The sequence below is a fragment of the Mustela erminea genome, chromosome 5 (assembly GCF_009829155.1).
Source record: "Mustela erminea isolate mMusErm1 chromosome 5, mMusErm1.Pri, whole genome shotgun sequence".
Lineage (NCBI taxonomy): Eukaryota > Metazoa > Chordata > Mammalia > Carnivora > Mustelidae > Mustela > Mustela erminea.
In genome coordinates, this window is record NC_045618.1 from 126,576,852 (window position 1) to 126,591,268 (window position 14,417).

Below are 14,417 nucleotides of genomic sequence, written 5' to 3' on the forward strand. Positions count from 1 at the left end.
AGTCCCGCATCGGGCTCCCAGCTCCATGGGGAGTCTGCTTCTCTCTCTGACCTTCTCCTCGCTCATGCTCTCTCACTGTCTCTCTCTCAAGTAAATAAATAAAATCTTTAAAAAAAAAAAAAAAAAAAAGAAATCAGAATATTTGATACCTTTAATGAAATGTGTTATTTGAAATATCACATAATTCACTGAATTTACATTTTCCAAATGACCAATGCATGATGTTGCAAAATCCCTTGTTCAAAGTGAAAGATAAATTAATGGATTTTAATCTAAGAGTACAAAAAGTTCATTGGTGTGTGGTTTCAGATTTTACATTGTAGCTACCTTTTAAGAAACATCACCATCCCAACTGTGTGGGAAGACAGATTTTCTTGATATATTCAACCGAAACAATAAGATGGTTGTAGAAGCAGATAGGAGAACCCAGCTATTTTTCCTTTAAACTATTTGTCAGTAAATTTGATTTGGTTATTTTTGTTAAAAATGTATTATTTATGTTAACATGCGATGGATACATTGCTGTTTTTAAATGAATTTGTAAACAAAATACCCAACTTAGTTACAATTTCATAAAAGCTCTTTGAGGTCTTTAGTAATTTTTGATAGCAGTGAAGGATCCTGAGACAAAACAGTTTTAGAACTGCTGGCTTAAAAATTGGGTATTGATATTCTTGAGGACTATGTACAAATCAGTAATCACAGTCAATGTTAAGAACTTTATTATTTATCTATTCAGTGGCAGTGTGGAGGCTGCAGCTTAGGAACTTACCTTAAATAAAGTAAACCTCAGCTATATTACAGTCATAAAATATTAGAGTGTTTAGGCATCTGGGGGTAGCTTCTGTGGAGTTTTTAACAAGAATCTGCCTGTGCAAGGAAGGAAACACGTAGATTTAAGTGAGATGAGGAAATTTGTATTTACCTTGAGACAAATGTGATGGTTCATGAAATGTGATGGTGTGATTAAAAGTGAAGAGTAGGCATCCTAAAATACAAGCAAAAGAATGCCAACTCTTGAGGCATAAGATGGAAGAACCGCAATATAAACTGCTTAAGTAGCATAAAGTGTCTCAGGATATGAATGAGAGAGTAAGATCCCTTTGTGTTATGTGGAGCTACTTTGCAGTTTATCTTACGCTCATATAATGGTTTTCCTTGAGGTACTTTGACCTTATTTAGAAGATACAATATTTTTTTTTTTAAGATTTTTTTTTTTAATTTGACAGAGATCACAAGTATACTGGCAGAGGCAGGCAGAGAGAGAGGAGGAAACAGGCTCCCTGCTGAGTAGAGAGCCTGATGTGGGGCTCCATCCCAGGACCCCGAGATCATGACCTGAGCTGAAGGCAGAGGCTTTAACCCACTGAGCCACCTAGGCACCCCAAGATACAACATTTTTAAAGATTTCTATTTATTTATTTGACAGAGATCACAAGTAGGCAGAGAGGCAGGTAGAGAAAGAGGGGGAAGCAGGCTCCCTGCTGAGCAGAGAGCCGGATGCGGGGCTTGATCCCTGGACCCTGAGACCATGACCTGAGCTGAAGGCAGAGGCTTTAACCCACTGAGCTACCCAGGTGCCCTGATATAACATTTTTAAATGTAGAAAATCAGCCCCAAATTCTTTAATCCACTCTAAATCAAATTGGTAGTCAATCCAGGTTGTTGGTTATCTATTTTTGCTTTTCACAAAGTGTGGGGAGTTGATTTTTTTCTACTGGTCCCACTAGCATCAAAGCATTATCCAAAGAGAATGAGCTGTCTTTGAGATTAAATAGATCTCACTCTATTTTTATTACACTTGATTTTTCAAATATATTAGTGTAATAGATAAATAATGTATATAATATATGAATATTATATATGTGTTATACATTGTTTGATGTGTAATGACAAAAATTGTGAATTATTCGACTTTGAATCCCTAGTCTCTAGCACAGTGCCTCACATATGTGGTTGGTATTCAGTAAATATTTAATTAAGTTAGTTAATAACAAACATGGTTCCAGAACCTAACAGAACAAAGTATTTTAATATTTTTGCTGTTTTTCAGATGGGGCATACTCTTCTATTGTGGGTTGTAACTGTGTTTGAAAATACACTGTTAAACTAAATGGAATTTATGTTATTTTAATTCTCTTTACTGAATTTCTTCAAGATCTCAAAATTTCCAGAATATGCCCTATCTGTGGTGATAAGTGGTCCGTATCTGTACTCTCCAGTATGGTAGCCACTAGCGACATGTGGCTATTAAGCACTTGAAATGTAATTAATGGAACTGAAGAACTAAATTTTTAATTATAATTAATTGCAATTTAAATCACCATGTATTAAAAAGTAAAAATAAATCAATCACTATGTGTGGCTGCTAGATACTGTATTATATTCTACAGGTTTAGACATCTTGCTAATAAAAACTAACATTGCTTTTATGTTTTATTATTCACAGAGAACTTTGTCTAGTTCTAACCCCTTCCTCCCCGTTTTTTGGCTGTGTCACAGACTCTTATCAAAAACTTCACCACTGCTGAAGGATACAGTGGTGAATTAGATGACGAATTAAGATGAGTAAGGACTGTGCATGTGATTTGAAGTCTAACTAGATAATGCTGGAAGAGAGGGGATTAAAAAAGTCAGTGCAGTTGTCAGAGGTTATCTCTTGAAACACTTTGGACCTACTTGAATGTATAAACTATGGGAGATAGAAAAAACACCTAAAACATAGTCTTGATATTCTTTAATTTGTATTTGAATGTAAATTGTGTTTTGGATTAGTGAGTGATTATGGGTGGGAATGACAGTCTATAAAGTGAATGATAAAGTCATCCTCATTTCCACACTGTCAGACCTACCCATATCTAAATAGCAAGTACATATAAAACTTGGCCTCTCTTCTCAATTAAATAAAGTGAGAATAATTTCCTCAGTTGGAGACAAATCTGAAACTCAGTTTATTGGTCTCTAGATCAGGTTTCTCAACCTTGACATTACTGTCATTTGTTAATTCTTTGTTGCAGAGAGCTGTTCTGTTCATTGTAGAATGTTAACAGCATACCTGGCCTCTGCCCACTAAATGCCCGTAGTACTGCTCATTTCTGACAACTAAAAATTTCTCTCTGCATTGCCAAATGTCCCTGGGGGGCAAAACCACCTCTGATTGAGAACCACTCTTCTAAATATACTCTAGTTGTATATAAATACTTGGGCCATAACTTGAATAATAATTTATTATTCTCTACTTCATTTTCCTTGGGGGGATCTCCGTACCCCAACCTCATTTCATGGGAGCCCAGAAATGCAGTTTTCTTGTATTTATTCAGGAACTAGATGTTTTATGGAAGTAGAATCCTTCAAATTTCTAGCCTGGCAAACTGCCAGGAAACCATAGATTTAATCACAAATTTATAGGTCAAAAAATAGATTCAGAAGAAATATGCTTTGATAAGATTATTTAGCAAATAGTACAGACTTTAATGAAGGCCTTTTGTCTTCAGATGACATGTATAATACTTACCAGGTAAAAGGAAGGTACCAGAGTTGTGACTGGACCTGCTGTGATAGCAGCAATATATTGTAGAGATTAAAACTTGGACCAGAGCTAGGATTAGGATGTGGCAAGCAAGGGGTCTAGGGTGTAGAATTTAAAGGACACTTAGTCTTCACTCTCAGGGTCCAGGTTTTGTGACTGGGAACACTGGAGTCAGACTGCCTGGATTATATACCACTTTGCCTGCTTTTGGTTGGTGGTCTTGGATAAATTATCTAACTTATTGTTCTTCTGTTTTTTTGTTGTTGTTGTTGTTTTTCTGTAAAAAGGAGATATTAACAATGTCTGTGTTACAGGATTTTGTAAAAATGAGTCTATGTGTAGAGTTACTTGGAAAGTGCAGGGAGCCTGCTTCCTCCCCTCTCTCTCTGCCTACTTGTGATCTCTGTCAAATAAATAAATAAAATCTTTAAAAAAAATAAATAGTTGATATTTGAATAGTAGAGTATTTTGATAAATACAATTAAAATCATAAAAAATTGGATAAAAACAAAACAATTAGTTTGAACTTCATATTATTTGATATTAAAGTTTAATGCTAAATATTTATACAGTATTGTATTTGTATTTTTCATGCTACCTGGGACAGTATTTTGTACTTGGTAAATGTGAATTCTCAGTGGCCTACTCCCAACACCCCTTTTTCCTCTGCTCCCTACCCACCTGCAGCAGTTGGAAATGCGTGGGGCCATGTTTGCTTGTCTTAATGTCTAGTGGGCACCTTTGGCATTTAGTCGGCTACAGCCCAGAATGGATTTTTGGCTTTTTTTGGGGGTGGGGGGTATACTTCCTGTGGCACTACCTGTACAATAAAAATTGTCTTGGCCAAGATGTCAGTAGCATCCGTACATTAGCTAGAAACAACAGTTTGTTTGCCCTTCTCTTCTTTGAAATTAAATCTAAATGTCTGATAAGCTCTTAGTCATTCTGTTGCCTCCTGAATAAGACAGTCTCTGCCTTGAAGGAGTTCATACTTCAGTAGAGAAGGTAGACTTGGTGTGAAAAGTATGATAGAGGGGTGCCTGTGTGGCCCAGTGGGTTAAAGCCTCTGCCTTCAGCTCTGGTCTTGATCCCAGAGTTCTGGGATCGAGCCCTGTGTCGGGTTCTTTGCTCAGTGGAAAGCCTGCTTCCTCCTCTCTCTCTGCCTGCCTCTCTGCCTACTTGTGATGTCTCTCTGTCAGATAAATAAATAAAATCTTTAAAAAAATATTTCTAGAATTTGGAGGCAGTGAATGATTTCTTTTGAGGCTATGTGACTTTGACATATCCATTGTTTAGGGAATCATGAGGGAAGACTGCTAGGCAGAGGGAATGGTTTAGTAAGATTTAGACATGAGATAGGTATGCTATATTCAGGGAACTTAAAGTACGTTGACACTGTTAGGAAAGTAGAATGCGAGTCATAGTAGCAGTTGCAGAGGTAACATAATTCTGTATTAAGGAGCTTAATCTTCAAAGTGAGAAAGATTCTCTGGGGTGCTAGTTAAAATGCAGATTTTTGGACTGCTGTTGCAGAGTCTGACCTGATAGAGGCACAGTTTGACATTTTCTTTTTAATTCAATTACTTATACCAAAAAAGAAAAAAAAATTAAATTGACTTTTAACAACCCACTAATGGGTTGCAATATGCACTTTGAAAAGCATTGGTTTAGACTTTAATAGCATGCATTAAAGTGACCTGGACAGGTTATTAAAACAGATTTTTGGCTCCATCCCCAGAGTTGCTGAGTCAGTAGGTCTGGCGTGGGGCCTGAGAATTAGTATGCCTAACAAATTCTCAGGTGATGCTGATGACAGTATTTTGAGGACCACTGATTTATAGAGAATAGATTGGAAGAGCAAGTTTTCACTAGATTGGTGGGCTCTGTGAGGGGAAGGATTTTGTCAGGCTTGTTCACTGTTTCAGTGCCTCTAATAGTGCCTAGTATATAGGAGATCTCAGTAATTATTTGTAGAATTTATGACTTGATATGGGGAGCTCAGTGGGCTAAGTCATTACACTTTATGGTAGTACTGGTGGGAGGAAAGGACTTGAACCAGGGCCATACCAGTAAGGACAGATTGGAACAATGCTTTGGAAGGGATAGTGACAGTAATAGGTGTCCATTTTGTCTTGTGTGTTGTGCTAAATGCCTACTCTACAGAGATGAACCAGATACAACTTGAGCTCTCCGCAAGTAATTCTTTGTTACCCTAGGTAGAATTCTAGCTGTTTTTAATTTGAGATTTTTCAGACACTTAAGATTTCTTAGCCGGAAGTGATTTTAGAAGTAAATCAGCTTGTCCTCTTTTTAGATGAGGAAAATGCCCAAGAAAGTTAGGCAATTTGTCCACAAAACCGAATAGTGGCCGAATGAGGACCGTTTCTGATTTCTAGTGTAATGCTCTATTACACAATTAATAGCACCAGCACTGTAATAAGTTTATGCTAGATTCTGATAAACGTTTATGCTAGATTCTGATAAACGTTTTACATAAATATGTTACTGAATCTTCACAACAACCAGTGGAGGGAGATACTGTTAGTATCTCTGTAGTCTTCAGGCAGATCTAAACAGTGAGCTTACTAAGGGGAATTGTTGCTTTGGGAGATTGACCTTTAGTTTACTTTTTTAGCAAGCCATTAGAGATATGCTGGAATTGTTATTAGCATGTAGCTACAAATACAGAATTTCTGGAACAGTTCGAAGTATTGGAAGATGTAAAAATCATTGTGAGTATGGTAAAAAGACCTTTTTGAAGGATCTCCTAGAAGTCTCAGGTGTGTTAGGCAGTATTCCAAGAGGATATCCTAGGGGAGAAAACAAAGTGTGTGTATGGGCTAGGTGTGTGTGTACAAAATGACTGAATTACTTTTTAAAAATATTATATTTATTTTTTTGAGACTATATGTGTCCTCAAGATTGGGGGCTGGGAGGTGGGTCAAACTGTGCAGAGCTTACCGCCTAAATCAGAGTCCAATGCTTAACTGACTGAGCCACGCAGGTGCACCCCAAAATAACTAAATTAATTTCATTTTGTATATTTAAAAAATGGTTTATTTCTTTCGTGGGCAGTTTCTTATAAGGGTTGAGATTCTCCAGATTGAACACTTAAGTCTGTTAGAGAGGATCTGTGTTAGGGAAAAGTATGAAATAGTCATAAATATTTTCTTTCTTATTTTTGCCCGTATCTGATTTTTTCCCCATTATAATAGCTGTCCTAGGGTGAGAGGAGAAAATAAAGATTGAAAATGGGAGAATTTTATAAACAGTCTAGTAAAATATATTTTGTCCATGTGGCTGGAGTTACCTTTACTAGCATTGACTTAGAATGTTCTTTACTTTTCTTTGCCTTAGTTGTGGGAGAATAAACTAATGCAGTCTAGGGCAGTAGATGGATTTCATTCAGAAGAGCAGCAGCTTTTATTGCAAGTTCAGCAGCAACATCAACCCCAGCAGCAGCAACATCACCACCACCACCACCATCAGCAAACTCAGCCACAGCAGACAGTACCTCAGCAAGCGCAGACCCAACAGGTCCTTATTCCTGCATCACAGCAAGGTGAGACTGGATGTATTTTTCTGCTTACAACTTGGAAATGAAATTTGTCATTTTCAGAGAAGAGAAATGTGGATTTTTTCTTTCTGTTGACTGAGGGGTTGTCTGTGTATGTGTATTTACATACAAATTTTTTTTTATAAAACATGGATTCTGTATTGTAGTAATAATAAACAAGTAGTTAACCAATTGAGAGCCTAAGATGATGTAAGTGTATTAATATTTTCTTTTGAGAAGGCTACATAATGGTAGATTTCCTAAAATACATCAGATCGACAAAGATTTATTTACTGAGGATTTCATTATTTTATATGGTAAAATCGTTACCTACTTTCTTTATGAAATTGATTTATTATTTCAGACATTTGAATTGGTTTTTATAAATATATCTTAAACACTGGGGGAGTTTTTAAGTGTGGCAGTCTGAGATTTCAATTCCCTAGTACTTTAAATGTAAAATGACGAAATTAGATTTCTTTTAAGTGAAGAGTGTATATACATATATTAACTTATATTACTTGGTTTGAAGGTAAGAAAAATCAGGTATTTATAGAGTGTGTCCATGGTGCTTTGTAATGTGCCAGTGAATTTATAGATTTGTTTCATTGAAGCCTTATAAAAGGCTTTGTGAAGTAGCTCTTCCAACATTTCAATGCTAAGGAAAATTTGGGCCCTGAGAAGGTTAGGAAGTTTGGCCTATAATATGTAGTAAGTATTTTCGGTCATGACACATAATGTATTCAGTTATAAAACTTAACCCTGAGATCATGACCTGAGCTGAAACTCAAACGTATTTTAGTTTTGTAAATCTTGTTACTGGAGAGGAGAATGAAGGTTAGTGAAAAGTTTTATTTTAAGATAATGGTTTAGTTACTCATTTGCCCCATTTGAGAGTATCTGAGAATATATAAGACTTCAAATGGATAATGATATATAGTAACTAATATATGGTAGAAATGTTTGTTTGGATTGTTTTACTGTTTATACCAAATAAGACTTTTAATATTTGGTTTTATTCTATTCCTGGATCAAATCATCTTATCCTTTTGATCCGTTTTGATGACTGTTCCTCCTATTGCCTTTAGGGCTGGCACTAGGATTTTAGGTCATCATAAATTAAAATTTGATTTTCTTCACTCAGAGAATATTAGGATAATGGGATTATCTGTTTATTCTCTGAAATTTGCGGAATCAAACACTTAGTTCCTTTTGTTCTTATGTAACATTGCCATTCTTTCTTTCTTATTTTTTTTTTAACATTGTCATTATTTCTGATTTATATTTTTGAAAAAGTTGGTGGATGTAACTTAAAATTCTGGCAACTACCAGATGGGAGAAGAGGGCTATATAGATTAAAAACAACTAGTTAATAGTTTTTTTGAGTTCATTCTTAATGGACTACTATCTCATTCTAACAGTAGTATTCTTATATCAATAAAACAGTATTGAGTTAGTAAGACAATTAAGTTGTGTTTGAAAATTTCCAGTTTAAGAATGCACAGAGCTGGATACGTGTAGGTATTAGGTATCTCACTACTTCATGTTCCCCAATTCCCTTGTATTCTTAGGTGTTGTTACTCAAATCTTTTTAATTGATGTTTTCAGTATAAGATGGGTATATCACAGCTGTTACTTGCTATAGAAATTTTTAACATTCTGAGGTATCAAATGGGTGAATACATTTGAATGTAGCAAACAGGAAAAAAGTTTTCAGCATTGTATAGTATTCTTTGGATTATGAAACAGCCTCATGTCACGGTTCCTTGTTTGTACTTGTACTTTTTTTTTAATAGCTGCTGCACCACAAGTTATAGTTCCTGATTCTAAGCTGATACAACATATGAATGCATCAAACATGGTAAGACTCAGAACATAAGACTTTGTTTGGCTCTACTTATTCTAACTCAAAATTGTGATTATGTCCAGGTATGTTGTGTATTAACAACTTGAAGTTTATTCAAGACTTGAACAAAATAGCTGTTTTATTTGGTTTCCTAATTACTGGATTTAGCAGTAGATCTCAAGGTTATATTTGTATTTAGACATAGATTTCATAAAATTATGCGGTTTTCTGTTGAAAATACCAAAAGAATGATGCTTTGTGAGAGCTATTTCATTCCAAGCTATTTTTGGAAAATGGGTTTAGGGGACCTACCAAACATAATGTGCCAATTATAGTTCTGTTTCAGAAGACCCATTAATTACTAGAATTAAAACTTTAAAAATAAAAATGAACTGTTTGGATAGTTCAGGATAACTGTTTTTAAGATGAAACCTTTGAAAATTTTTGCTCTGATTTAACCATAGTATAGCGTAATAAGATTTATTACAATGTGTATATCACTACTTTAAAATACATTTTAAACAGTTGAGTTTATTATGCATTAGTTTTTTGGTATATTCACTGAACATAACTAAATTTTCAAATTTCATTTAGGGCATGTGATATTTCCCATCGAATATAGTACCATATAACTAAAATGAGAAAAACTACTTCAGATTCTTAGAGAGTCTTTACCTATATGCTTAAAGTTTTTTTTTTTAATAAGACATTAAAATGAAGTCTTATTAGAATAGTTATTCCAGTGCATTCTCATAAATGGCTTTTTGTTCTTTTTACAATAAATAGAATGTTAGTGGAATCTCATCTCTGACATTTCATTCTTAAATTCAGACATATTTTTTACTTAAAGGCAAGAATCACTTTTTTAAAAAAATCTCATTCTAATGCTAGCAGTGAGATTTTTTTTTCAGATAGTTCTTTTTTTAAAATGAAAAAAGCAAAAATATGTATTTTTCAAAAATTTATTGATTTGATAGCATGCCTGTGTGTACGTATGTGTGGAGGGGTGGCGGGTTGGGAGGAGGTGAGAGGGAAAGAATGCAGAGAATGCAGAGCCTGATGCAGGGCTCCATTGATCTCACAACCCTGAGATCATGACCTGACCCAAAACCAAAAGTTGGATGCTTAACCAAATGTACCACCCAGGTGCCCTGAAAAAGCAGTATTTTAAAAAATCACTTCTGTTTGGTGAGTAATGAATAGTTAACCTCAGAGCTTATCTGTGATTGATAAGCAGATATGAAACAGGGCTCACCTACCAGACAGATGACTCCTTTTTAAATATACCAGCCTTACAAATTTATAGCTTGACAGAATTACAGATTTCTGCATGATAGTAGAAGTTGCAGTTTTTGCAAATTTCTGCATGATAATAGAAGTTGCAGTTTTTAAATTCACAAAAGAATCAAGGGTATCTATTTGTCCTTCTAGTTCAAATTGCTGGAATCAGTTCTTCATAAATCACAAAATTCCAGTCTGTCATGGCATCACAAGAATTATTATCATTCAGAAAATTCTATTTCAAGTCTCAGGCCCAAATTTCTTTTTAACCTCCACTCTTTAAAATGCAAGTCTCACTGTAGGATCTGTATTGCAGTTGGTACTATTGAGACTGTTTCCTAAGGAATAACTTGTGTCCTTTTATTTTAGTTTATTTTATTTTTTAAGATTTAGTTATTCATCTAAGAGAGAAGGAAAGAGAGAGCGTGTGCACATGCAAAGCAGGTGGCAGGGCAGAGGGAGAGGGGGCAGGCTCCCTGCTGAGTGCAGAGGCAGACGCGGAATTTGATCCCAGGACCTTGAGATCATGACCTGAGCTGAAATCAAGAATTGGCCACTTAATCCAGTGAGCCACCCAGGCGCCCTGACTTTTGTCCTTTTTAAAACAGAAAATTTTGTAGAATTACTTGGAGTAGGCCCCTCTGATTTCTAAGAATTTTTAGTGTTTGGAAGAAAATTTTGAATTAACATAGTGTTTAAAGAGACTAAGTCAAAATTAGTGGCATGTCTCTTAGTTGTTTGTTATGTCTTGATTCTAAAGAGCATGTATTTAAATAGATCATACATCAGAAACATCTGTCAGTAAAAGGTGTTAGTAGCATTTATGTGTATTTTAGTTGGTGTATCAGTGTTTATCCATGTATTTTATATGTTCTGAAATATAATCACTGTAGGCTCTTTACAAATAAAAGGGTTTTTTTTGTTTTGTTTGTTCGAATTATTCCTGATTCAAAGATAACCATTTGATTGAATGAGTTCCTTTTTTTTAAGAATAATTTAAATTCTAGTTAGTTAACATACAGTGCAGTAGTGGTTTCTTGAGCAGAATTCAGTGATTCATCACTTATATACAATACACAGTGCTCTTCAGAACAGTTGCCCTCCTTAATACCCATCACCCATTTAGCCCATTCCCTGCTCACCTCCCTCTATCAGCCTTCAGTCTGTTCTCTTTTGTTAAGAGTCTCTGATGGCCTGTTTCTCTCCTTTTTGTCTTTTCCCTCTTCCATATGTTCATCTGTTCTCTTTTTTAGATTCCACATATGAGTGAGATCACAGAGTATTTTTCTTTCTCTGACTTATTTCACTTAATGTAATACACTTTAGCTCCATCCATGTCATTGCAGAAGGCAAGATTTTATTCTGGTTTTGATTTTTTTTTTTAAAGCTATGCATGCTTTGGAAATGAACATTGAAAAGTTACGTAATTTAATAAGAATGTAGGATAGTGATATATTAGGTAGACAGCTATTTCAGGGAACCTACAAAACAAATAGGACCTGACGTCAAACCAGTTTTACAGGTTCTCTTAATGAAATAATTGCTAATTCATTATTCATTTTAGGGCTATTTCATAAAATACAAGAAGAAATTTTTAGTAGGCATTTTTGTTTGTTTGTTTTTAAAGATTTTATTTATTTGATAGAGAGATCACAAGTAGGCAGGCAGAGAAAGAGAGGGAAGCAGGCTCCCCACTGAGCAGAGCGCCCGATGTGGAGCTCTATCCCAGGACCCTGAGATCATGACCTGAGCTGAAGGCAGAGGCTTAACCCACTGAGCCACCCAGATGCCCCAGTAGGCATTGATAAAAGGTGTTTTGTGTATGGTGTGTCACTCAACAAATACTTACTGATAGTGTCTTGAATGTGCAGAGGTGTGCAGGTGGTTATTGTGTCATGTATGCTTTGTAGAAACTACATTTCTCACTTTGCCAGTAGAGGGAGCTCTGTTAATCTCATAAAATCTGAATATTAATATTTCTGAATAGTATTTCTCAGTAGTAAGTGGTTGTTAATGTGGTCCTTAGACTTAGATTATCTTACATTTGCCTATATGGACAAGATTTATTTAAAATAAATGAAATGCAGAACTAGGATTTCATGAAGAAACCTGGTGGGGCTATAGCTGGATTCTGGGATGTAGTGGGAATTGGAGGCTTTAGATGTAGAAACTAGATAGGCCTATCAAATGGCAACAAGATGCACATTTTCTTGGAATATCATACGTGAAGTCTATACTAGATAGTGTCATGAACCTACTTGCATATAATTTTCCAAGTATTGTTGAGATTCTCTGGCATTAGTATCTTCAAAGCACAGTTAAATTTATTTCTCAGAGCTTGCCAAATAGAGATGTTTCTAGAAATGTATATGTTAGATTGGTATGTGAAGACTTGGTACCTGTAAAAAGATTGAAGGATGAGGGAGAAAAATTACCTCCATATGTAGTTATATTGAGATGCATGGAAATACTTTTGAGTACAGAATTAAAACAAAACAAAACAAAACAGTAAAAGAAAATGTGGTGTAACTCTTGGAGGAAAGGGGAGAGGAGAAGTCTCCAGAAGCAATAAATGAAAAATTTATCCTGGATTTAAAGAGATTCAGAGTACACCCATGTATATATATTTTTTTAACTTAAATGTCAGATACTACCTTCATTTTAGAATGTAGAAATTAAAGTTGATGACTTTTCTTAAGATTTTTAGGTATTTTAAGTGTTAATTAAACTATTACTAATATGTTTCACCTAGGTAGAGTACCAATATTGTCATCTTAGGGCATCATAGAATTGCTAGCTATATAAGCTTATCCTTCTGATACAAGGTTTCTTTTAGGCCTGTTCATTCTAGTATAAATTAAAAATATTAAGATTTCTAAAACGAAGATACTTAACATTTTGCTTCAAGTACGAACTTGAACAGTTTGGTTTGAACTGTATGGTCCATATATATGCAGGTTTTTTTTTTTATAAATATGGTTATTTTCAATAAATAAGGTATATATTTTCTTCTAGCTTACTTTATTATAGAATACAGTATATAATATGTATATATATCATGCAGAATAGGTTTTAATTGACCATTTATGTTATTGGTAAGGCTTCTGGTCAACAGTAGGCTATTTAACTTTTGGGAAGTCACAAGTCACATGTGGATTTTCACTTGTGTGAGGAGTTGATGCCCTTAGCCCCTGCATTGTTTAAGGGTCAGCTGTAATTGACAACAAGGAATTGGGAATAAGAAATAGAGTAGGAAATGAAATAATGGAATGGATATTTTATATGTTGAATAGAACTGTTAGTATGTGTGAGGTTTCTTTAGAACACATTCTTCAGGGGGAAAAAAACCCCAATTATATTACTCTACTTTGTTGTTTGAAGTATTTAAGTAAGGCCTTTAAGCTGGGTGGTCTTCATTGTATCATTCTATAAAATGGGATTTAGTCTTGTTAAAACTTTTCATTTTAGTGTATACTAAATGATAAACTTCAAACACTATGAAAATGTGCCAGAGATAAATTGAGATACTGTTATGCACATATATGGTTTTGATTTTTTTTTTTTCCTTTTTTTTTTTCAGAGTGCTGCTGCTACAGCTGCTACCTTGGCACTCCCTGCGGGTGTGACTCCTGTTCAGCAGATACTAACAAATTCAGGTAATGAGGAGTAATGGTACCATTATTTATATGTATAATTGAGAAAATTGTAACATCTAGTCTTCATTTTTGGCCTCATTGAAAGACAAAATCAATATTTCTTTTACCATTTGGCTTAGGTTGTTAAAAAAGATTGAGTACTATAGCACATTAAATGATAATTACTACTGAGGATGCAGTAGAGAAGATGAAAATTGCACTTGAGCTTTTGATCTGTGAATGAGAATCCTATTGAAGTATGATTATATAGAAATGTTTATTTGCACAGATTTTTGTTAAACACGTTTAACCTGACAGGTAAACTTGACTCATTTGAATGAATTTGTGAGATCAAACTAAATCCTATAATATTTTACTGCATTCTGTTTTACATAGTATCTGCATAGACTGACAAAATTTACTTGTGATTTTTGGTGTATTAATGTTGGAAGAATTTATTTACATGGATTTTAAGTATTTTCTCTGTAATCTGAATTACAGAATTTCTTGGTATTTTGTTAATAAGATTCTAAATTTGTAAAGAACTAACTAGAGATTTATCCTGCTATG

General features: G+C 34.6%; 1 protein-coding gene and 1 non-coding gene across 4 annotated transcripts in view; both read left to right on the plus strand.

Annotated features, from left to right (window-relative positions):
* The window catches only part of GTF2A1 (general transcription factor IIA subunit 1), a 40,642-nt gene that overhangs the window by 5,930 nt on the left and 20,295 nt on the right, over window positions 1-14,417 (plus strand). For all 3 annotated transcript variants that reach the window (XM_032344782.1, XM_032344783.1, XM_032344784.1), the window contains exons 3-5: window positions 6,887-7,091; window positions 8,882-8,946; window positions 13,793-13,868. In XM_032344782.1, coding sequence (XP_032200673.1) covers window positions 6,887-7,091; window positions 8,882-8,946; window positions 13,793-13,868 — 346 coding nt within the window. The remainder of the gene's footprint in view (window positions 1-6,886; window positions 7,092-8,881; window positions 8,947-13,792; window positions 13,869-14,417) is intronic.
* LOC116592261 lies at window positions 8,146-8,289 on the plus strand. The gene has a single exon (XR_004286424.1). It is a non-coding gene; the product is annotated as a small nucleolar RNA SNORA79 (small nucleolar RNA).